Here is a 24,747-nt window from a genome sequence, read left to right on the forward strand (position 1 = left end):
CCAAACCCTTCCTGGTGATTAAGGCACTCCTTCCTTCTACCTGCTTCCAGGAACTCCCCAACTATTCTATACAGTTCTACTCTTCTCTAGAAACTTCTGGTGTCATTCCGGTTCCTTCCTGATAGGTGCAGGAGATACCAGAGTTCAGCAAGAAGCTACAGCTAGGATAGTATTACTGCAAAATGCAAACATCTTCCTCGTCTCACTCTATAGAAGCCAGCAGTGAGAACACAATGACACTGAAATAAATTAGGGAACAGCAGTGAGAATCCAGGCAGCTTTAACTTGCTGAATTTCTTATAATGTTATTCATTCATTCAATTTTCTATACCGTTCTCCCAAGGAAGCTCAGAACGGTTTACATTAATTTATTCAGGTACTCAAGCATTTTTCCCTATCTGTCCTGGCAAGCTCACAATCTATCTAATGTACCTGGGGCAATGGGGGGATTAAATGACTTGCCCAAGGTCACAAGGAGCAGCGTGGGTTTGAACCCCCAACCTCAGGGTGCTGAGGCTATAGCTTTAACCATTGCGCCACACACTCCCCTCACACTTACACCATCTTTTGCCAGAACACACTGCCATATTGGGAATGGAAACAAATAAAAGTGATGGTGGCTTGTCTGAACTTACAACGCATTGCTCTGTCTCACAAAATGACTTGAAGGAACTTTATTGGGAGATGAGATTTGGCTCATACTTTTCCATTAATAGCTCAAGGTGAGTTACATCCAGGTACAGTAAGTACAATCTAATTTTGTAGCTGAAAACATAAGAACATAAGAATAGCCTCACTGGGTTAGATCAATGGTCCATCTAGCCTAGTAGCCCATCTTCACAGAAGCAAATCTAAGTCACAAGTACCTGGCAAAAATCCAAATAGTAGCAGTATTCCATGCCACCGATCCAGGGCAAGCAGTTTATGGCCTTTTGTTCCAGGACCTTGTCCAAACCTTTTCTAAAACTAGCTTCATTAATCACTCTTACTACATCCTCTAGCAACACATTCCAGAGCTTAACTCTGCTAAATCTAGAACGGCAATGCTGCCCATGGTGGGAGTAAAATTATGTTCATATAATGATTCAAAATGTTGTGTGATCGTGGCGCTGAGGTACCCCCCTCTTCAAACCCAGCACGCGCCCAAAAAGAGGGAGAAAAAGCCTGACTAATGTAGCAGTATAGAACCAAAAGGTACAAATCAAAACTGCTTTTTATAATTTCACTCTAGTCTACTAGCTAGACTTCTGGTGTTCCTATTGTATTACGTTACAGTATCAAAAATTACTTTTGGTAGTAAGTAGAGTTTGTGCTACTACACAGAACAGCTCAAGTTTAAAAAGTCACCCGGAGACGCGTTCAAGGACGTAGCTGACAAAAGACGATTTGAGCTCCAACGCTGTCACATCTTCTCTAATCTTTCCAACAAGCAACCTTGTTTCACCAATGTTTGGCTTATCAGGGGAACAAACAATACAACCTTGAAAAGTGCAGCCACGCTGAGACCAGGCTTGAAGAGGGGGGGGGGTACCTCGGCACCACGATCACACAACATTTTGAATCATTATATGAACTTATTATATGTTGTGCGTCCTCATATAATTTGTTAACACATTAGTATAACGGGAGTAAAATTATGGCATTCCCCCTCCCCCTGGCAATCTGAGGACCTGTCCTGGCCATTTACAGTTTTGAAAAAATGTTGAAGACACAACTGTATGTGGAGGCTTTTCTCTGAAACTTAGCTAGCAGGCATATTTAATAAGAAACCCGAACTGCGATTATTGCATTATATTTCTCCAGCTTTTGATGTTATTTTCAGTGGATTAAATTATTATGTGATTGCAGTGTAATTGAATGTATTTTGTAATTGTACTGTCTTTGAACTATTGTGAATGTTCTAATTGTTAACCGTTTGGTTAAAGCAGCCTAGAAATTTTAGAAAAAAATAAATAACTATTCTCTGAGTGAAAAAATATTTCCTCCCATTGGTTTTAAAAGTATTTTCCTTTAACTTCATTGAGTGTCCCCTACTCTTTGTAAATCCTGATGCAGTTAAAAAAAAAAATAAATCGATCCACTTGTACCCATTCTACGCAACTCAGGATTTTGCAGACTTTGATCATATCTTCCCTCAGCCATTTCTTTTCCAGACTGAAGAGTCCTAACCTCTTTAGTCTGTCCTTATATGAGAGGTTATAGGATTTGCCCAAAATCAGAGGCTGGTAGCATTTCTTCCTGGATCTACTGTAGCTACTGTGAAAGGAGGCAAAACAATCTTTCCTCTGTGTTCCAAAAGGAGAAACATTTTCTTTTTTATTATTATTATTATAAGAAAAATCTGCCAAAGCCTCTAGACTGAATTGTTTGTTCTGGAAATATTTGAAGTGTCAGAAAAGGTTGTTTTCTGTTTAACTGAGACTATAAGCTTTCTTACATAGAGGCATGTTGAAGCCTGATTAGAACTACAGTGGAACCTCGGTTTGCGAGTGTTTTGCAAGATGAGCAAAACACAGCAAACTTTTGTCTCGCAAAACGAGTGTTGACTCGCTACACAAACTCTCACTACGGTGGCCCAGGGGTGGGTACCTGGCTGCGGGCGCTGCAGCCCTTGCAGTGTGGTGGCTTCCTTTCCTCGGGGTCCCCATGTGGCTCTCCTCTCTCTTTGGCCGATGCCTTTGCCATCCATCAGCGCCTCCCGGCTTCCAATTCAAGCCGGCCATCCTCCAGACATATGCGCAGGACCTCTGAACTCCCCCCGTCAAGCCGGCACCACTCCGACAACACGCGCACCACGTACAAGCATGCAGGACGTCCTGCATGCTTGTACGTGGTGCGCGTGTTGTTGGAGCAGCGCCGGCTAAAAAAGATTTGCACAATTTCCTAAAAGAGAAGTCCATAGGCCACTATTGAGATGGCTTGGGGAAATCCACTGTTTATTTCTAGGATAAACAGAATAAAATCTGTTTTATTACTTGGAATCTAGCTAGGTACTTGGGCCCTTGGTTGGCCACTGTTGGAAACAGGATACTGGGCTTGATGGACCTTTGGTCTGTCCCATTATGGCAAGTCTTATGTTCTTACCTACATTCCTGCCAGTGGTGGTGGGGCAGGTGGTGCTATTTCAGTATCACATTTTTAAGCAGCAAATAAGTTTAAGTTTATTAGGATTTTATATACCGCCTATCAAAGTTTTCTAAGCGGTTTTACAATCAGGTACTCAAGCATTTTCCCTATCTGTCCCGGTGGGCTCACAATCTATCTAACGTACCTGGGGCTATGGAGGATTAAGTGACTTGCCCAAGGTCACAAGGAGCAGTGTGGGGTTTGAACCCATAACCCCAGGGTGCTGAGGCTGTAGATCCAACCACTGCGCCACACACTCTATTCCTACACAGTGACCAGTCCAGTTCACAAATACCTGACTGAATCTCAAAAGTATAAAGATTCCATACCACTTAACCTTATGGATAAACAGTGACTTTCTTAATAATGGATTGTTCGGTGCATTTAAGAAAAGGTCTACATGAGCATATCTTGTTCTAAAATGCTAGTAGAACATGGCACATCCTGACTTTGATGTCTCAAATCTGATTTGTGCGGCCTTTTTAAAATGAGCCTTGATGAATTTATGATTATGTCAAAGCATTTCAAATAGTTTTTATAAAAGACAATGATCTGAATTTTCAAGTGTTATGATGGCAGTTGGTAAAATTGTAATAGCTGGCCAAATATGCATATAATCTACCAAAGCACCACATTCTATAAATTCTCTGAAAGGTAGTTTCTGATTTAAAAAGAAATGTATATAGCATTTGCACACCAAATTAAAATACAGGTAGAATACAATTGCTTACACAATTTTATCTATTCAAATTAATAGTCTATGTAATAGTGTGAACAAAAAAAACCCTTTGAGTTTAGTCTTCATAATTTTATTGAACTTTTCCCAAGTCAACATGGGTGTCATGGAAACTGCACATTCCAACTAAATTATAGAGTACAATAAATTTGATTGGAAGAATTAACCAAAATATATTGACTTAAGGGGGAAATTTTAGAAATGAAGCTTAAATTTAGGCGCTGGTAGGTGCCCTACCTGCATCTAAGGGCTCCTTTTATGAAGGGGCGTTAGGTTTAACGCACGCAACTTTTAATCATACGCTACCCCCCGCGCTAGCCGGAAAACTACTGCCTTCTCAAGAGGAGGCGGTAGCGGCTAGTGCGGCCGGCAGTTTAGCGCACGCTATTACGCGGGTTAAACTGCTAACGCGCCTTCGTAAAAGGAACCCTACGTTAATTAACACATTTTAAAATGGCAAAAAATAGCACTATTATAGCGCCTTCTGGCACCTAAATAATACATGCCAGAATTGCACCTATGTAGGCGCTTTAGGCTGCTGAATGCCACTATGGGAATGGCTAACACTGGAAGTGTCGTTAGGTGGCTTAAAATGCCATCATAGACACAATTCACACCAATGATAGGCACCGGAAATGTAGGCCCAGAAAACCCTGGCCTCCATTTTCAGCACCTATCTTTCACAGAGGTGCAATTTTCTATAGGGTGCCATCATGTGAGTGACACATAATCGGTGGCTGTTTTTAGGCAGTTGCCAATATCAGTGCCCTATAGAGAATCCGTGCCATAATAAATTTTTTTAAAAAAAATTTGCACAAAGTCATAGCTGTGGCCCTATGACCCCCAATTAAGCATACTGTACCTCTCCAGCTTTTGGAAAGAAAGTACTGTTCCCCACATCCCCATTCTTTTAAATAGTTTTACTCCACTCTGCAGCTATTCTTTTTCAGACGGTAGTACACTTCCCCCTCCATGTTCGCAAATTCTGTTATCTACGGATTCGCTTATTTGTGGTTTTAAATTTAAAAATTTATTTTAATTTTTTGGGCTATTTTAAGCCCTGTAAGCCCCCACTTAAGCCTTACCTGATGGTCTAGCAGGTTTTTGGGGCAGGAGCGATCTTCCCATGCTCCTGCCCCGTGCAGATCGCTCAAAGGAAATGGCTCGAGAGTCTACAGGAGCTCAAGGCAGCCATTTTCTGTGAGCGATCTGCACGGGGCAGGAGCGTGGGAAGATCGCTCCTGCCTGAAAACCCGCTAGACCACCAGGTAAGGCTTAAGGGGGGGGGGCTTTCAGGGCTTAAAATAGCCGGGGGAAGCGGGGGGTAGGGGCGGAACCGGCCCAAATATTATTCATGGGTTTTTAATATTCGCAGGCCGGCTCTGCCCCTAACCCCCGCAAATACGGAGGGGAAAGTGTATGTCAGTTTAGGAAAAATTAGTAATTTTTGGTATAGGAGTATAAAATCTTGACCAGGAGCATTACCTTTCTGCTGCCCAATTCCAAAAGAGACATCGAGACATGTGGGGAACAATCCGACTCCCTGCAGCATAGATCCGATAGACAACGACATTATTATTGGTTAATGGATGGAAAACATGATCCCTTAAGCTCACTGAAAATATCTGGAAAAGTATAAAATCACATTAGTTCATAAACTGAGTGTGTTTGTGATAGTCATTTTTGTGCCTAAAGGCATGTGAGAGCTGATTAGTCTGGCAAATAGAAGCCTTCATTTCACATTGGGATCCTTTTACTAAGGCGTGCTAGCCGATTTAGTGTGCACTAAATATTAGCGCGCGCTAAACGCTAACGCAGCCATTGAATATAATGGACGCATTAGCATTTAGTGCGTACTATAATGGCTAGTGTGCCTTAGTGAAAGGACCCCATAGTGCAGTAAACACGCATAGTAACCTTAAACAACTGAGGCTGGTCCAGCAAACCTTACACATATGATACGAGGGCCATTCAATAATTTATCTACCTGAGTATGGAAAAAAACGTAGCAAGTGTGTTGAAACAAGTCTGTGCATGTTGTCTCAAGGTTACTCATGCACAGTTGTGGCTCAATTTGAGTCTAACATTGCAAGACACAGGATGTCGTGCAAATCAAGTATGAAACTGTGAGAAGGGTGGGTGGGGGAGGGGGATAATTTATGTATTTAAGATGATAATAGAAAGAATTTCAAGTGATTTGTATGATTCAATTGATGTAATATTATATACTTGATGTAAGATGAAAAAATGAATAGAGAATTGGAAAAAAAAAAAGAAACTGCTAGATTTGGAGCATCGTTCAGTGATAAAATTTCTCACAAAAGAAGGGGAAAAAACCAAAGGAGATCCATGAACGTATGACTGCGGTTTATGGTGAGTCTGCCCCATCATGTTACAAAATAAAATTTTGTAGCAAGCAGTTTAAGTGGGGTAGAGACAGGGCAGGATGAATTCGTCGAGGGCCCCTAGGCACACAAGTACACTGGGCCCCCTGCCCCGCTCCACCCACCATGCGCCCAGGCGGAAACAGGAAGCTGCGTCAGAGGGAAGCTTTGGGCAAGCAGCACCGCTTGCACAATTACAGTTCCTGTTGCCTTTCTTACCCACGTTGCTTGCTTATCTTACTTTCCATCGATGGGGGAGGGGGCGTGTTGCCGATCGATGCTGGAGGGGCCCATCATCATTTGGAAAAAGAAATTCTGATGCCCTCCTTCATCGGGCCCCCCTGACCTTTTCAGGCCCTAGGCACGTGCCTACTTGGCCTATTGGTTAATCCTGCCCTGGTTAGAGAGTCCATTGAAGATGACCCTCACACTGGATGGCATGTGGAAGCAACTTCCACAGAAATGTGCAAAAAAGCCGAGGATTTAATTTTTTCAGCAGACGATTTAAGGTTTCCCACATAGCTGAAGAAATGGGCATCTTGGCAGGTAAAGTCTGGAAAAATGAAAAGTTGGGCATGTCCAAAGTTAGTACAAGATGAGTTCCAATAATTTTGAAGCCATGTCAGAAGGCCACAAAGCTCCAATGATATCAGGAGAACTTGGAGATGCTCCATGAAGACCAAATTAATGTTTTTCATTATTTGGTGACTGGAGATGAGACTTGGGTCTATCGCAGAGATCTTGAGTTCAAAATGGAGTCAATGCAGTAAAAGCACAAGTCATTCTTCACCCCATAAAAGTTCAAGACAGAAAAATGTGCAGGCAAAGTCATGCCAACTGTCTTCTGGGATGATGGAGGACTTTTGCTTCTGGAGTTCATGCCACACAAGATAACCATAACCAGGGAGAGTTACGCCAACATAATAATTGCTTTGCGAGAGTCAATCAAGGAGAAAAGATGAGGAAAACAGCTTCTTCACAACAATGCATCAGTACACATGTCGCAACAGTCACAGGCTGCCATCCAAGAATGTGGGCTTCAACAGCTGAACCATCCACCCTACAGTCCTGACCTGGCTTCCTCTGATTATTTCCTGTTCAGAGTTTTGAAGAAATCTCTCCATGGAAATCAGTTTTCAAGTGATGAATATGTCAAGGAAGCTGTGGCATCCTGGTTTGAAAGTCAAACAGAAGAATTTGTTTCAAAGGGGTTAAAGTCATTGCAGGAAAAGTGGATGAAGTGTATGGAGCTGAAAAATAAAACAAACTTTGATGAAAACTCTTCTTTCCTACTGAGGTAGATAAATTATTGAACGCCCTTCATAAATTCTAAAACCGCTGCTCAGAAACCCAGGTAAAGGGTTTATCACCCAAAGTCTAGTGCATTTTTTGACATCCAAAGCCTTTTCCTAGTCCTGGAATCCAGTCTGTCTCAAACAGTATCAAGATTCCATGCTACTTAACCTCAAGGATGGCTTCATTGCACAATGGATAGTGCATTGGACTTCTACTTAACCACTGGAGAAAGCCACTGAATATCTTCATAATGTCCAAACCTTTTTTTAACCCAGTTATTTGGATGGTTATTTTTAATGAAGGTATAGGCAGCTGCTGGCGCCTGGAAAATCAGCACTATTTCGAGAATCTGAGCCTGAATGAAAAAATATTTTCTCCTATTTGTTTAAGATCTTATTTAGCCTGATCATTGTGTTTTATGGTGGCGGATCCATCCCTCTGGAATGCACTTATTTCAAATCTAAGACATGAAGCTTTCACTGTAGAAATTGAAATCACTTTTGAAGACCCACTTACTTGAGCAGGCCTTTTTTGTTTCCTCTCACCACTGAATCAATAATCCTTTTGTGAATAATCCTTTTTGCAGCAATTCTACTATAACGTTTTTACGCATTTTGGACTAGATTCAGAAAATGATACCCAGATTTGTGCACTGACAAAATGCACATTAAGCAGTATTCTATAAACGGAACTTCAAATTGAGTGCTGTTTACCAGTAAATCCTTGTGCATAAATTAGATGTGGATCTTCTAAATTCTATAATACCGTGTGCATCTTTAGTAAATGCCCCTAACCTACCGATGCCACTCACATGACCATGCCCCCTCTTCAGCTGCATGCTAAAAGAATTTACACACGCACATTTATAGAAAAATATTTAGGAAAATGCACATGCAAGTTCTCATTGTTACCGATTAATTCCAATAATTTATTGTTAGCACCCAATTATTAGTGCTAATTCACTCATTACTCAATTAAATTATACATGCAAGTCAGGCATGTGCCTAAATTTGTGTATACAATTTTGGGCAACATATATAAAATCTGGAGGTTTGCTTCTTATTTTGCACTTCCTGCTCCTTGATGTGTCTTAGTTATAATTATCTTTCCTAATTATGCTATGAATGTTAATTTTATATTTCTCTTATTAGTTGATGTTTATAATATTTACGGTATATTTTTTATGAATGAATTTGTAACTTAGGCCATTCTTCTCTTTCATTCCTGTTTCTAATTTATATATATATATATATATATATATATATATATATATGTTTGAGGGGTCTTCTATCATTTTATCAATTTTCTATTTATAAAGAACCTTCACATATCTATTTGCATTTGCACTTTAACACAGGTAGTTTCTTTGGAGTTATTGTATAGTTTTGTAAGTGTTTTTTTCCCAGGGATGATTGTTTATACTTGAATATCTATGCACTTTATTCCAGCGTGGTTTGCACAGCAAGGGCCTAATGATGTATGAGGTAGTGGTTATTGAGACTTCGGTCTGATGCTAGTCATCCATGAGTCACTGCCCGAGCTCAACGCCTTTCGATTGTATTCCAAGAGCTCATACTGAGGCCTCTCATACTTTACATTATATTATATCATTTCCTAAGAATATTTTATAATTATTTTTTGCAAGATCATTCTTTCAAGTTGTAACAATCTCCCTGTAGGAAATTCTTCAGTTAAGCCAATTACTGATTTATTCACAGATTTTTGGACTTATTGGCTACTGTATAGTCCAGAGCACAGGTGTCAAAGTCGGTCCTCGAGGGCCGCAATCCAGTCGGGTTTTCAGGATTTCCCCAATGAATATGCATGAGATCTATTAGCATACAATGAAAGCAGTGCTTGCAAATAGATCTCATGCATATTCATTGGGGAAATCCTGAAAACCCGACTGGATTGCAGCCCTCGAGGAGGGACTTTGACATCCCTGGTCCAGAGGGTTAGTTTCTTTTGATTTTTTTTTTAAAACATATAAATTTTTGTTTTTGAATAATATGTCTGATAGCTGGTCAGCAACATGTCTTGTTCAGTACAAAATTTAGTCAGTGTGTGTGTGTGTGGGGGGGGGATGGGTGGGTTATGTAGCCTGTTATTATGGAAACTTTGATGCCTGGAATAGCAGCCTCTTGGTTGTAAATGTTAATTCTGTTGTTGGCAGTGTTTGTTATCTTAATTGGCGGTTGCGTTGTCATCAATAAAATTGTTTAAACATAAAAATTAACCATTTCTGAAGGAAAATCATAAAAATAAAATAATAAAAATAAAAAAGCAATGCAGAGTCACTTCATTACAAGTTTATTGCAAACAAAAGCAGTATGAAACGACTGGATTATATTTTAACATCTCTTTAATTAATTCTCATCCATAGTCTACTATTGAGATAGACATGGGGGTAGCCACTGATTGCCCTGAGATTGGTAACATGAAATTTTGCTACAATTTTGGTTCCTGCAAGGTACTTGTAATGGATATCCTTAAATTACATTTACTGTGCCAGATTGTGCCTCCTGATGCAGAGTTTGGAATAAGAGCCAGTCCAGACATTTTACTCTCCTGAACCTAGATGGGGCAGATAAAATGTTGAGTTTGTTATGTCCATTTAAAGCAGTAGTGTCAAAGTCACTCCTCGAGGGCCGCAATCCAGTCAGGTTTTCCCCAATGAATATGCATGAGATCTACTTGCATGCACTGCTTTCATTGTATGCTAATAGATCTCATGCATATTCATTGGGGAAATCCTGAAAACCGGACTGGATTGTGGCCCTTGAGGAGGGACTTTGACACCCCTGATTTAAAGCAATCAGGGAAGTATCAATATTTTGTGAAGATTAGTGGATTGTAGCACAGTTGATCACTTCCATTCAGAACACTGGGCATATTTTTAAGATCAAAAACTAACAAAAATGAGACCATGGGGCAATGATTATACAAACAAGGTTTTTGATTAAACTCTTCTGTTGGGTTATATCTACTTACCTGAGACATCTACAGCTTTCATCTAGTTATATGCATTTTAATGTCTATTCTCCTACCTTGTTATTCAAAGCAGTTTCTTTATTATGGGTTAAAAACCACTGTTGGCTGCTGTACTCCACGAAAGATACAAATTTGCAATCTTTATCTCTGCTCATGTTGAGGTCAAGTGGGACATCCAAGAAGTGCTCAGGAATTCGGAAGGAATCCCCACTCTTTCCATCAAACTTGTATCCATTGATCTGCTGTGGGTACCAGTGGTAGGCACTTATTGAAAGATATGGGCAGCTGTCAAGAATTGTTTTGCCCCTGTTGATTAAAATAGAATTAATCCTTTGTGTCAGATTCATGTACAGTTTTCAATTCTATGCATATAGATAGATTCTATTAGAATTTGTATCTTTATATACAGTATTTACAGACATTATAGATAGATCTCTACTAGAAACTAACATTTGTGTTGCTTTGTGGGAACATACTGTATTAATCAAGAAACATTTTGATATCTCACGCTATTTTGCTTTGAGAAATATAAACAAAATGTTTTCATGCTTTCTTCAGGAGGGTAAACAACAAACAAAGAATCCAACAGAACTACAGTAAAAAAGTCAAGTTGAAAGACAAAGGAAAAAAAAACTGCAGTGATGATGTACAAGATATCAAGGGGCTCATAATAATTTTAAAAAAGTCTAAAAAGTGGCCTAAATGGATATTTAGACGATCAAAAAGCCTGATCGTCCAAGTACCCATAACCAAAGCTGGTTTTAGACATATCTAATACCAGCTTAGGCCTTTCCCCTGCCTCTAAACACATAGAGCGAAAAGAGGCGCTTTTAGAGGAAGGGAAAGGGTGGGAGGTGGGCCTAGATATAGGCGTACAGCAGGTATAACCAAAGATTTAGGCAGGTTGCCTAGTTGGTACATATATGTTTTGACTTAGACTAAGTCAAAACAGGTATAAGTGCCGAAAAAGGGGCTGCTGAGCTGATCGCAGCAGCTCAGTGGCCCCAGCAACCTGCCTACCGCCTACTGCAACTATCTCCTGCCGCGATGGTGATCGCCCAACCCTTGAACCGCTGCACTTCGGGGTGAGGATCGCAGCAGGGCATCTTCCCTGCCGTGATCCTCACCCCGAAGTGCCGCGGTTCGGGGGGGTGGGCAATCGCTATTGCGGCAGGGGAGATGAGCCATCTCTCCTACCACGATCGTTGCTGGGGGGGGTGTATTCTGTAACCGGTGTTGTTTTTGACAGATACCGGTTACAGAAACCAGCTTTTAGGCGAAGGACTGGCTCCTCCTTTGCCTAAAAGGCCTGGTTTTGGGCATTTGGGACTTAGGCTTTTTTTTTTGGTTTATTATATATCTTAAGTGTAGACGTAGTGGTGATCTAGGCATTTAAACAGCTGAACGTAGAGGCAGGCCATTATTAAAAAAACCTCCTTTTGGACGTTTTTTTTGAGAATGGACATTTTCCCTGCTTCTACTTTCAACGTTTAGGGCCTTAGGCCAAAAGAGGACTTAGACTTTTTTTTATTATGTCCCTTATTATGTCCCTCCAAGTCTTTAATACGCAATTTTGAAAAATTACATAAATATATATATATAAAAATATAATCATAAAACAGTTTATATCCAAAAGGATTGATGAACCCAGCCCTGACACGGTCCATGTTTCAAAGAAACACTCCTTCCTCAGGGGTCCTAGAGTATGTCAATACAAAGAAACCTGATATATAACAACTGGGTAAACACTGGAATAAGCAGTTAGTAGCTAAGCAAACGCGAAGACTCATACATGATGCAGAGCAAAAACGAAACTTGCTCTGCATCACGTAGGAGTCTTCGCGTTTGCTTAGCTGCTAACTGCTGATTCCAGTGTTTACCCAGTCTCCACCAAGGAAGATATGGGGGAGATGCTAGTGCTAGAAATTATATTGAATGCTGATGAGTCAAAGAAACTAGAACAAATCTCTGTAAATCTAAAAGATGTAATAGGGCAATTTGATAAATTAAAGAATAGCAAATCTCCTGGTCTGGATGGTATACAGAGTACTAACAGAACTGAAAAATGAACTTACAGAGCTATTGTTAGCAATATTTAATTTATCTTTGCAATCAAGCATGGCACCGGAATATTGAGAGTGTAATGCCAATTTTTTTTTAAAAAGGTCCAGAGGTGATTCAGGAAATTACAGATCAGTGAGCCAGATATCAGTGTCAGGTAAAATGGCAGAGACTATTAAAAAGGAAAAAAATTACTGAGTACGTATATACATTGGTAAGGATTAGTGAATGAAAGCCAACATGGATTTAATCAAGGGAAATCTTGCCTCACCAATCAAATACATTTCTTAGATGAGGTGAATAAATATGTGGATAAAGGTGAGCTGGTCAATATTGTATGTCTGGATTTTCATAAGACATTTGACAAAGTACTACATGAGTGACTACTGAGGAAATTAGAAAGTCATAGGATAAGAGGTAGTGTCCTTATTGTGTATTAAGAACTGCTTTAAAAGATAGAAAATGATCAGTATTCTTAATGGAGAAGGACAGATAGTGGGGTTCACTGGGGGGGGGGGTGGGTCTGTGCTTGGTCAACTACTTTTTAAAATATTTACGAGTATAAATTATCTAGAGATGGGAATAACTAGTGAGGTAATTAAGGGCTCCTTTTTTAGAAGTCACTGCTTAGGAAAACATCTAGATGTCATCATTGATGATACATTGAAACCCTTTGCTCAGTGTGCAGCCGCAGCTAAGAAAGCAAACAGCATGTTAGGACTTATTAGGCATGGAATGGAAAACAAAAATGAGAATATTATAATGCCTTTATACATCCCCATGGTGCAACCATACCTCGAATACTATGTGCAATTCTAGTCACCACACCTCAAAATTATATAGTGAAATTAGAAATGATACAGAGAAGGGCAATGAAAATTATAAAGTGGATAGGATGACTTTCCTTTAAGGAAAGGCTAAAGAGTTTAGGGCTCTTCAGTTTAGAAAAGAGACAGTTAAGGGGAGATATGATAGAGGTCTATAAAATACGGAGTGGAGTGAAACGAGTAAATCTGAATCACTTTCTAAAAATGTTAGGATTAGGATGAATGCAATGAAGCTACCAAGAAGTAAATTTACATAACTTTGGCACTTGCACTTCACTCATACAACCTCACTGGCATTAATTAATTAATCATACTAGCTCAGTTGTATTTGGTGGAAATTGGCTGCAGCTTGTTAACACATTGAACTCTTCAAACCCTTAAATAGCAGCATTTCATTCATATTTAAAGACCAGTCGGTGCTGACCCAGCCTCTATCTCATCCCAATAACTTCCCAAACCACAACATTGAGTTAATTCATTTTAACTTTCATTTAAGCGAGCCCTGTGGTGATATAACAATCTTGCCTGGCTCAGAATGGTGGCACCCCCGAGCATTTACTCATCACACCTAAACTTTACATCATTGAATTTCCTTTTATACAAATTGTCCATCTTGCTCAAGGCCCTTCCTACCCCCACCAAGTTGTGAAACCCCCCCCCACACCTTTACCTGACCACATCCACCCCACAAAATGCCCCATCCCCATCCACAACACCCTACCCCCCACCAGTGCCACATTCACATCAAGGAGGGGTGGGGGAACCCAAATTTGCAACTCCAAGCCCTATTCCATCATCTCAACTCCCCCAACACTTAATTCCACTGCCCACCAAAACTCCCTGCCCCTCCACCAAAAATCTCCTCTTCCCTTACTCTAAACTCCTTTCTATCCCCAGCAACAAGCCCCTGCCTTAACCAAATGTAACCCCTCCTTACCCTGAACTAATCTTCCTATTCCCCACTCCTAGCTCCAGATCTGTCATTGTCTACCCCTTAACCTTTACCAAAAAAAAAAAAAAGAATTCAATTTCTTCTGCAGGCTCTGCCAAGATTATCAGTTCCTCCCTCACCTTGATAATTCAGGAAGGCACACTACAAATGAGAAAAAATATTTCTTCACTCAACATGTAATTAAATGCTGGAATTCATTGCCAGAAAATGTGATAAAAGCCATTAGCTAAGCAGGGTTTAAAAAAGTTTGGATAATTTCCTAAAATAGAAGTCCATAAGTCATTATTAAGATGGACTTGAGAAAAACTAGAAAAGCTACTGCTTATTTCTAGGATATCTCAATACAAAAATATTCACAGAGTCCAGTGAAGAATTCACCCGGTTAAGATGAGTTCTTAATGAGGTCCGGAAGGGGTATCAGACAGCCCAACAAACAGTAATGTTTGAAGGGAATAACTCTTCATTTACCCCACGGTACCTCCTCCTCCGTATTAATTCTGCTTTTTTTCTTTTTTTGCTTTTTATCAATAGTTACTGTCACGTTTAGTCATTTCTAGTGCTTATGTCTTATTATTTCATACAATTATTCATAAATCTCAATTCTGAATACTTAGCTTTCAGCCTTGAAAAACATTCCCCTGAACGCCAACGCATTTCGAATTCTTTGTCAAGGCGACATGGGGAAAGCTATTGTTGAGACTTTGATAAGTTGTGCGGCGGTATGTAATGTATGTTCACAACAATAGCTTTCCCCATGTCGCCTTGACAAAGAATTCGAAACGCGTTGGCGTTCAGGGGAATGTTTTTCAAGGCTGAAAGCTAAGTATTCAGAATTGAGATTTATGAATAATTGTATGAAATAATAAGACTTAAGCACTAGAAATGACTAAACGTGACAGTAACTATTGATAAAAAGCAAAAAAAAGAAAAAAAGCAGAATTAATAAGGAGGAGGAGGTACCGTGGGGCAAATGAAGAGTTATTCCCTTCAAACATTACTGTTTGTTGGGCTGTCTGATACCCCTTCCGGACCTCATTAAGAACTCATCTTAACCGGGTGAATTCTTCACTGGACTCTGTGAATATTTTTGTATTGAGATATCTTGAAACAATTATTGAGAATATATTTCTAGGATAAGCAGTATAAAATAAGTTTTACTCTTGGGATTTTGCCAGGTTCTTGTGGCTTGGATTGGTCATTGTTGGAAACAAGACTCCGGGTTTGATGAAAATTTGCTCTGTCACAGCACGGCAGTGCTTATGTTCTTATTTTAAATAGCGGCTTTCTGTGATATTCATTTGTAAATACTACTGTATATGCATGGATATTTTTCTAAAATAATGACCACAGCTACTCTTAAAGAAAGATTTGAAGGCATTTCCTGACAAATCTTCCATCTCTCACCAAAACATCCCTTTCCTTTACTTACACATCTTTAAATTCTTCTCCTTCACTAAATACTATTAGATATCATCACAGCATGGATTTAATTAAACTAGCTCAGGTTTACATTCATCTTACATTCACAACTTAGGCCACACAAACTTTTCCTTGTAAAGGTTTATTCAGGAAACTTCAGCTCCATGAATTTTCCCAGTAAAAACTCACTTATCATTCATTCCACACCAATGACAATCAGTATTTAATCATCTTTTTTCTCCTCAGTAGAGGCAGCCAGTGCTCTCATCACAAATAAACAGGATTTTGGCAAATAAACGTGTTTCAGAATGTTCTTCCTTTTCAGCACTTAGCAAGCAGGAAGAATGAGGCTGTTCACAGTTTATTTTTAAATATACAATACATTTTATATAAAATATTACAGTTTTTTTTACCTTTCACAAAACTGAGTTTTTCTTCAATTCTTTTTTTGCAATTGTAGCACCTTCCATTTTCAATTTTCACCCTGCAAGTTTTAGAAGACTTGTACTTTTGCACGCTCAGATTTTATAAAATGTAAATCAACCATAGCCAAACAACACCATTCTCAGTTTCACTCTTCCACACAAAATCATTACCAACAGTTTCAAGACATACAGCAATGTGTACCCTCAGTTTTATATTACCACTGCTCATACCCACAAAGTGACTCGATCCTTTTTTTAATCCTGTTATTTTTTCCTGCCAGATACAGACTGCGCATTTCACAACCCCAGTCATAACTGTACAATCACCTAGCACTCCATCCATAAGATTTCAGGACTCAACACCTCTCTAGAGCATTCCTTTTTATTTTTTCAGCCCCCCCCCCCTTCTCAAAACCAGCTTGTTTCTCTACACAAACACACATGCATGACTGACTCCTCTGGCATTGCTGCCATTGCACTCTGGAAATTAATGTTCTTTCTAATGACTGAGGTGAAGTGAGCAAAAATTTTTCTTCAAAAGAAAAGGACTAAGTTGACGTGAGCAAAATTTTCTATGACATTACCTTGTGAGCACTTCTTACAGATACATACACACTCACAGGGAGGTTGAAATGAGCCATACACGGCTTGCTTTCCCTACTTGCTTGATTCTACTTTATAGCTATTCTGAATTTTACTCAGATTCTGCATGCTTAGCATAGCTTAAAAGGGAATAATGATCCCCCTGTATGAGATTACTGAAGGCATTATACACACTATATGCACTCTAGGGAATTATGTACCTAAAGTAAAAATAATGCACAGCAAAATGATACAAGTTTTAGGAAATTGATAAAAACTGAATTGTTTATGCAATATTTTTCTGAATGATTCCCCTCCTGTACGATAGTTCTGAAAGGAAGCTGAACTGATGTTTATGTATTATTTGCACAATAAGTATTTTTTTTATTGTTGAAATTTTAATTCTGAATGTATTTTTGTAACTCGCACAGAACTGCATGATGTAGCGAGAAATTTTTTTTATATAAATAGTATTTACAGTATTCTAGAGATGCAAGTATGTAAGTACTTAACATTTGGCCAACGCTACAAACGCTAGTGTGGCTTTGTAAAAGAAGGGGGTAAGTGTTTTGAAGTTTATTAAGTAATTGCTGTTTTAATGTATTTGTCTAAGGGTTCCTTTTATGAAGGTGCACTAAGCGTTTTAGCACACGCATCGGATTAGCATGCGCTAGCCAAAAATCTACCGCCTGCTCAAAAGGAGGCGGTAGCGGCTAGCACATGTGGCAATTTAGTGCATTCTATTCCACGCATTAAGGTCCTAGTGCGGCTTCGTAAAAGGAGCTCTAAGTTATGCATGTTTGTTGGAATCTGCCTAGAAATATTAATAGAGCAAAATATAAATTTTTAAAATAATCGTCAAAGACATAGGGCTCCTTTTACGAAGGTGCGCTAGCGTTTTTAGCACATGCATTGAATTAGTGCACGCTATAGCGTGCGCTAGCCAAAAAATTACCGCCTGTTCAAGAGGAGGCGGTAGCAGCTAGCACGTGCGGCATTTTAGCATGCGCTATTCTGCACGTTACGTGCCTTCGTAAAAAGAGCCCATAGAGTTAAGTTCAAGGGTATTCTTTTCTTTTTGTATTTTTGTTTTAACCCATGATCTTTTTTTTCCACTTTAAAAAAAAAAATTATTATATTTCAAAAAATAATATATCAAATACATGCATTACATATAATAGCATATATAATAGATACATGCAATATTACAACATTGTAAAGAAAACCACATTATATAGAAGTTGAATAGCCTGTTGGTAACGAAGAAGTCTTATTATAATAGGCCTTGGAAACTTTTGAGAGGTCGATCTCGTCGATGGCGTACGATGCACACTTTCTATTTCGAGCGAAGGCTCAAACTTCAAATCCAAAATTTTGGGCAATAAATTCACTAGACACTCCACAGGATTCAAATCTTCCAGACCTTTTTTAATATCTAAGATCCTAATCTTATTTTGTCTTGCCCTGTTGTTTAGATCTTCGATTTCTTTCTTAAGAGAATCAATTTCTTTGGATTTTCTCTGTAGAGCTCCAATATTTTTAGAGTACGTTGGATCTCTGTCATCAATGATTGCAGTGTGATTTCACCATTATCTTCAACCGCCATCCTGTTTGAAAGGCGGGGTTCCTCTTAGAAATCAGCATTTGAGAAGAAATTGAAATTATTAAACCTCGAGTGTCCAGAAGCAGTGTACTATATTTTTTTTAGCAGTAGAGTCGCAAGAAATGAGGTAAATTGCAGGAATCTGAAAAGGAAACTCTGGAGCTGAGTGGTTAGGCAACCATATTGCTTGGAGCTCGAGCCCAATCAGTCAAGGGTATTCTATCGTAACTGTGACAATCTAATTGTGAGGTGCCAAAGAGTTCACCCCAGTCGCCAACACTGGTCAATGTAATAATGTCCTCTCTTGGTCTAGTATTGGGTTCTGTTAGTTATAAAATTCTAATTTATGCAGTTGATATTACCAGCTTATTCCCAATCTCTTCTACAACTATAGTTATAGCTGTTAATATGGGATTGTATTCAACTTCTTGAGTCCTGGATTCAAACTTTCCAGTTAATTCTCAAAGATACCCTCCCCCCCTTTTACAAAGCCGAGTTAGGCTTTTTTTAATTGCCGGCTGTAGAAGTATTAGCTTCATAGAATTCCTATGAGCATTAGAGCCAATACTGCTGTAGCTGGTGATAAAAAAGCCTAACCTGGCTTTGTAAAGGGGGTGGGGAGGTTTTTACTAGTAGGTACAGAAAATGAAATTTCAAATTATAACATCTTACAATTGAGTGGGTGCTAGAACATCAATACACTGATTGGAAAATTAAACAAACTAGATTAGTAAAGATTAATTCTGCAGTCAACGCTAACATAAAGCCATGTCTCTTTCACACATGCAGAACGCCCTTCACCCAGTATAGAATAAATAACCAAAAAATTAAATTTAAAATTAAACTGAACCCCCATGAAGCCAGACTCTGCATACAATGCAGCACTAGAGAAAGTGAAACTGTGATGCATGTCCCCCCGTACTTTGCAAAATATGAAGAGAACAGATACAAATTTCAAAAACTGACATACTCCAATCTTTACAAACTAACAAATACAAATCGGTAAATAAAAAAAAAAAAGAAAAGAAAATATGACATCATTTTATTGGACTAAATACATTTTTCAATTAGCTTTCAAAGGCTAAAAGCCCCTTCCTCAGGTCAGGACAGTATACTGCTGTTATAGTATCCTGTTGTGACCTTAGAAAGATGGTTTTGATCCCTGAAAGTTAATCAAAAAGGTATTAAAATTAGTCCAATAAAAAAGATTAACACCTTATTTCCATTTTTATTTATTAACATTTAATAACACACCTACCACACTACTTTTATCTTAAACAAAAAATGGAATTAATTTTTCTTCTTTGCTTTTTTTTTAGCAGAGGTTCTAGTGTCTGGTTTTTGCTTTCCTTGTTTTCTCTTAACACTCTTGCCAGGATTTCCTGTTTTGCTCTCCTCCTTTTCCTTTCAGCTCTCTTCAATTTATTTTCTGCCTCTGTCTAGATTAGATTCTTTCTAACTATCCACTCTTCAATTTCCCTCTTTTCACTGTGTCTACCTACAGCTTGCCACCTCTCTTCCCCCCCTCCAGTATGTTACTAAGGGCTCCTTTTACTAAGCTGCACTAGCGGTTTTAGTGCACGCTTAGCACGTGCTGCATTACCACGCACGCTAGATGCTAATGCCACTATTGAGCTGGTGTTAAGTTTTTACGCATAGCACGGGAGGCAGAGCGTGCTAATCTGCAGAGACTGGACAAAAGTGGGGAGGAGAGAGAAAGGGGGAGGCAGTGAATGGAAGTGGGGAGAAGAGAGAAGGGAGCAGACTCTGGATAGAAGTAGGGAGGATAGAGAGAGAGGGGAAATGCTAGATGGAAGTAAGGAGGAGAAGGGACACTTAAAGGAAGGGAGTAGAGAAAGAGAGTACATGCTGGATGGGCTAAAGAACAAGGGCACATGCTGGATGGGGGAAGAGGCTAGAGTTTGGGCTCCTTTTACCAAGGTGTGCTATTGTTTTTAGCGCGCTGCAGATTAGCGTGCACTGCCCCCTGTGCTATGAGTAAAAACTTTTTTTTTTAAATTGAATTTTTCATATAACAACAAGTGTGTCATAAAGATTCATACAATTACCTTAAGTATACACTTGATATCTCCATAACATATTGTACATACAACATATCTTATATAATCCTTACTATAATTTTAGACATCATATAAAATTTAATAATTTTATCAACTATTATTCAATTATGAATCCCTTTCCCTCCCCTTATTTTGTTAATTGCACACAATATAATAACTATTATGATAATTTATTTATAATTTATGATAAAGAGAATAAACCTACCCCCCCTCCTTTATCAAGTATCTTATTATGGGAAAAATTATATCAATCATTACAAAATCTTCTCCCCTCCTTCCCCTTTTACCCTCACTTTCTAGTTTGTCTAGTCTACGTCATTTACGTTCACTTCGTATTATAAATTTTTAGCTTTTCAAAATATTGTTAACCGGCCAGACATTTGCTTGATGGTCGGGATATTAAAAACTAATAAACTTGGAAACTTGGAAACAAAAATCTGTTAATGGTCCCCAAATCTTCTTAAACTTATCGATATATCCTTTTTGTGTTGCAAATGTACGCTCCATCTTATATATATGGCAAACTGAATTCCACCAAAAGTTGTAATTTAATCTGTCATAATTCTTCCAATTGTATGTTATTTGTTGAACTGCTACTCCAGTCAATATAAATAAAAGTTTGTTATTATTTGACGAGATTTGACTCCGAGTTCTCATTGCAGTACCAAACAAAATCGTATCATATGTTAAGGGTACCGGATTTTCCAACATCCTATTTATTTGAGGCCAAATTGATTTCCAAAATAGTAATATGAATGGACAATAAAATAAAAGATGATCTAATGTCCCCGCTTCTAGATGACAGTGCCAGCATCTATTAGACTTAGAGCTATCAATTCTATGTAAATGAACAGGGGTCCAAAAGGCTCTATGTAAAAGAAAAAACCATGTTTGTCTCATAGATGCTGATATTGTACACCTTAACCTCCAAGACCAAAGTCGTGGCCATTGAGATGCGTTAATCTGATGCTTAATCTCAATGCTCCAAATGTCTCTTAAACCATTTATTTATTTATTTATTTATTTACAAATCCAGATATCAATTTATACCACATTGCGGCCTGGTGACCCATGGAATCTATCTGAAAACATAAAAATTCCATACTATGATAATTATTAAGGTTTTTCCATTCAGGGAACCCCACCTGAATGGCCTGCTTCAATTGCAACCATCTGAAATATTGTGATTTATTTAAACCAAATTTATTTTGCAATTGTGAAAACTCAAGCAGTTTACCTTTATTCATTACATCCTCTAAAATACTAATTCCAGCAATCATCCAATGTTTCCAGATAATTTTAAAACCGCCAATCTTGATCTTTGGGTTTAGCCAAATTGTTTGAGTCGTTGATTTATTTATTGGAATAGGAGTTAGATTACTTATATACCTTAAAGTTTTCCAGGTATCAACAAATATTTTGTGTTCCTTATATAACCTTGGCATTTGAATACTGATAACATGACTCAGACGTAAAGGAAACATGAGTCTCCATTCTAACCAAAACCAATCTGGTATATTTTCAATGGGCTCTGGGAGGATCCAATACATACCTTGATGCAGAATATAGGCTTGAAGGTACCTATAAAAATTTGGAAAATTTACCCCTCCCTCCGCAATTGTTCTTTGCAAAGATACTAAAGCAATTCTGGGGACTTTACCGAGCCAAATAAATTTAGTTAAAATCCTATCCAATTTTTTATAAAAAGCCCCCTGAAAAAAAATTGGTATCATGCCCATTTGGTAACAAACTACAGGTAAAATCATCATTTTAACAGTTTGTACTCTCCCCCACCAAGATATATGTAAAGGATTCCATTGCTCACACATTTCTGTCACCTTCTGCAATAAATTTTTTTCATTAACTTTCATAGTATCATCCACTGTTTTTGTAATCCAAATTCCTAAGTATTTTAAACCCTCCTCCTTCCAGATAAAAGAAAATGAATCAAATAAACTTTTTGTACAATGTACATTGAGTGGAAGAACTTCTGATTTATTCCAATTTATTTTATATCCTGAAAATTTTCCAAATTTCTCAATCAATTCAAGCAAGTGTGGAATGGTTATTTCCGGATTTCTCAAATAAAGTAAAATATCATCCGCATACGCAGATAATTTATATTCTCTATCTGAATGCGGAATACCCTGTATCTCCTTCACTTGTTCTATAGCTAACAACAAGGGTTCCAAAACGATATCAAAAAGCAAAGGAGATAATGGGCATCCTTGTCTAACCCCCCTCTGCAGAATAAATCATTCTGAAAAAGTATTATTAATATACAATCTAACAGCAGGGGAGTTATACAATGCTTTTATTATTTGTATAAATCTGGATCCTATACCAAACCACTCCATTGCCTGATACATGAAGGTCCATTCCACTCTATCAAAAGCTTTCTCAGCATCCAATGAAACAGAAAAGGCTGGATCATTAATGGATTTTGTCAAGTACAACATGTGATATGCCAATCTAGTATTATGTGATGAATGTCTTTGAGCAACGAATCCTGTTTGATGCATATCTATAATGAAAGGGAGAGCTTTAGCCAATCTTAATGCTAATGTCTTAGCCAAAATTTTCCCGTCTACATTTATTAAAGAAATAGGTCTATAATTTGAAACCAAAGTGGGATCTTTATTTGGCTTAGGTAAAACTATAGTTAATGATTCTGCCATAGTACCTGTAATACAAGCCAACCTTTATTTAGTTGTGTCTGATACAAATTTAATAAATAGGGCATTATGATGTTTTGGAATGATTTATAAAACTCCACTGTATAACCATCTCCACCTGGAGCGGATCCAACCCTAAGGGATTTCAAAGCTGTATCTAATTCTTTTAAGGATATTGGCTCCTCTAAACTTCGTTTTATATGTTCAGGAATCTTTGGTCCCTCTATTAACTTTAAAAATTCTAACCCTTCCTTTTTCTTTTCCAAGTAAGACTCAGAAGAATACAAATCTTTATAAAATTTTAGAAATTGTTTCATAATAGGTTCAATTTGGGACAAAATTTCACCATTCTCATTTTTAATGGCAATTATTTTTGTTTTTCTTTTTTTCGCTTTAAGGTAATTTGCCAGCATTCTTCCCGCCTTATTTGAATTTCCATAATACAAAGCTTGCTGGAAAAACAAATCTTTCCTTATTAGTTTAGAAGAAATTTCATTATATTTACCTTTAGCTTTTAAAAGTTCCTGTTGTGTCAAATAATCCCATTTTTCAATTAATTTTGATTCTAGAGACTTAACCACTTTTTCCAAATCTGAAAATTGTTTTTGTTCCTGTTTTCTTTGCAAAGCTGAATAAGAAATAATTTGTCCTCTAATGTATGCTTTAAAAGCATCCCACAAAATCTCTGCTGAAATTTCTTCTATATCATTAATTTGAAAATAATCTTTCATTTTTACTAGAAGATTTTCACAAAATTCATTATTTGCAAGCAATGAATTATTTAATCTCCATATAGATCTGTTTCCATTCTGATCTATTATTTTAATTTCAATCCACACTCCACCATGATCAGATAGTATAATTGGATCAATGACAGCCTGTGTGATTTGATGTACTAATTAATTAGAAACAAAAATGTAATCTATTCTAGAAAAAGAATTATGAACATGGGAGCAAAATGAAAATTCCCGACCATCAAAATGAAGTATACGCCAAATATCTTTTAAATCACAAGATTGTACCAAATTATCAAGGCCTAATGATTTTATAAATCTTCTCGGACTTTTATCCATCAATGGATCCATAACAGCATTGAAATCCCCTGCTACTACTACTGGCTATGAGTAAAACTAACGCTAGCTCGATGGTGGCGTTAGCGTCTAGCATGCGCACTAAAATTGCTAGCGCGGCTTAGTAGAAGGATCCCTAACTTAGGCACCGGTCGATTTAGGCGCCGTTTATAGAATCAGCCCCTGAGTGTGGAACTGGGCATGCAGAGTCCCTTACATGCATAACTAACTCCCCTTTTTATAAAACTGCAGAAGTGTTTTTTAGCACAGGCCAGAACACTGAATGCTCTGTGCTTCTCTCGACACTCTTGAGAGTTCCTATGAGCATCGGGAGCAGCGCAGAACGTTCAGCGTGCCGGCCTGTGCTAAAAATTGCTTCCCTGGTTTTGTAAAAGGGTGTGTGTGTGGGGGTAAAATAGCTATTTGCCATTAAATTAGAATTAAGTATCAATAATTGAAATTAATTTGTAGTTATGTGCATAAATGATTTACACACCTATTGCAAAATTCAGAAACAGG

At 38.2% G+C, this 24,747-nt stretch overlaps 1 protein-coding gene across 1 annotated transcript in view; it reads right to left on the bottom strand.

Moving 5' to 3' along the window:
- ADGRV1 (adhesion G protein-coupled receptor V1) overlaps positions 1-24,747 on the bottom strand; it is a 786,618-nt gene that overhangs the window by 343,145 nt on the left and 418,726 nt on the right. Inside the window, exons 80-81 of the mRNA XM_033919809.1 lie at positions 10,590-10,839; positions 5,348-5,487 (exon numbers count right to left, since the gene is read on the bottom strand). Coding sequence (XP_033775700.1) covers positions 5,348-5,487; positions 10,590-10,839 — 390 coding nt within the window. The remainder of the gene's footprint in view (positions 1-5,347; positions 5,488-10,589; positions 10,840-24,747) is intronic.

Source organism: Geotrypetes seraphini, chromosome 1, assembly GCF_902459505.1.
Source record: "Geotrypetes seraphini chromosome 1, aGeoSer1.1, whole genome shotgun sequence".
NCBI classification, from domain to species: domain Eukaryota; kingdom Metazoa; phylum Chordata; class Amphibia; order Gymnophiona; family Dermophiidae; genus Geotrypetes; species Geotrypetes seraphini.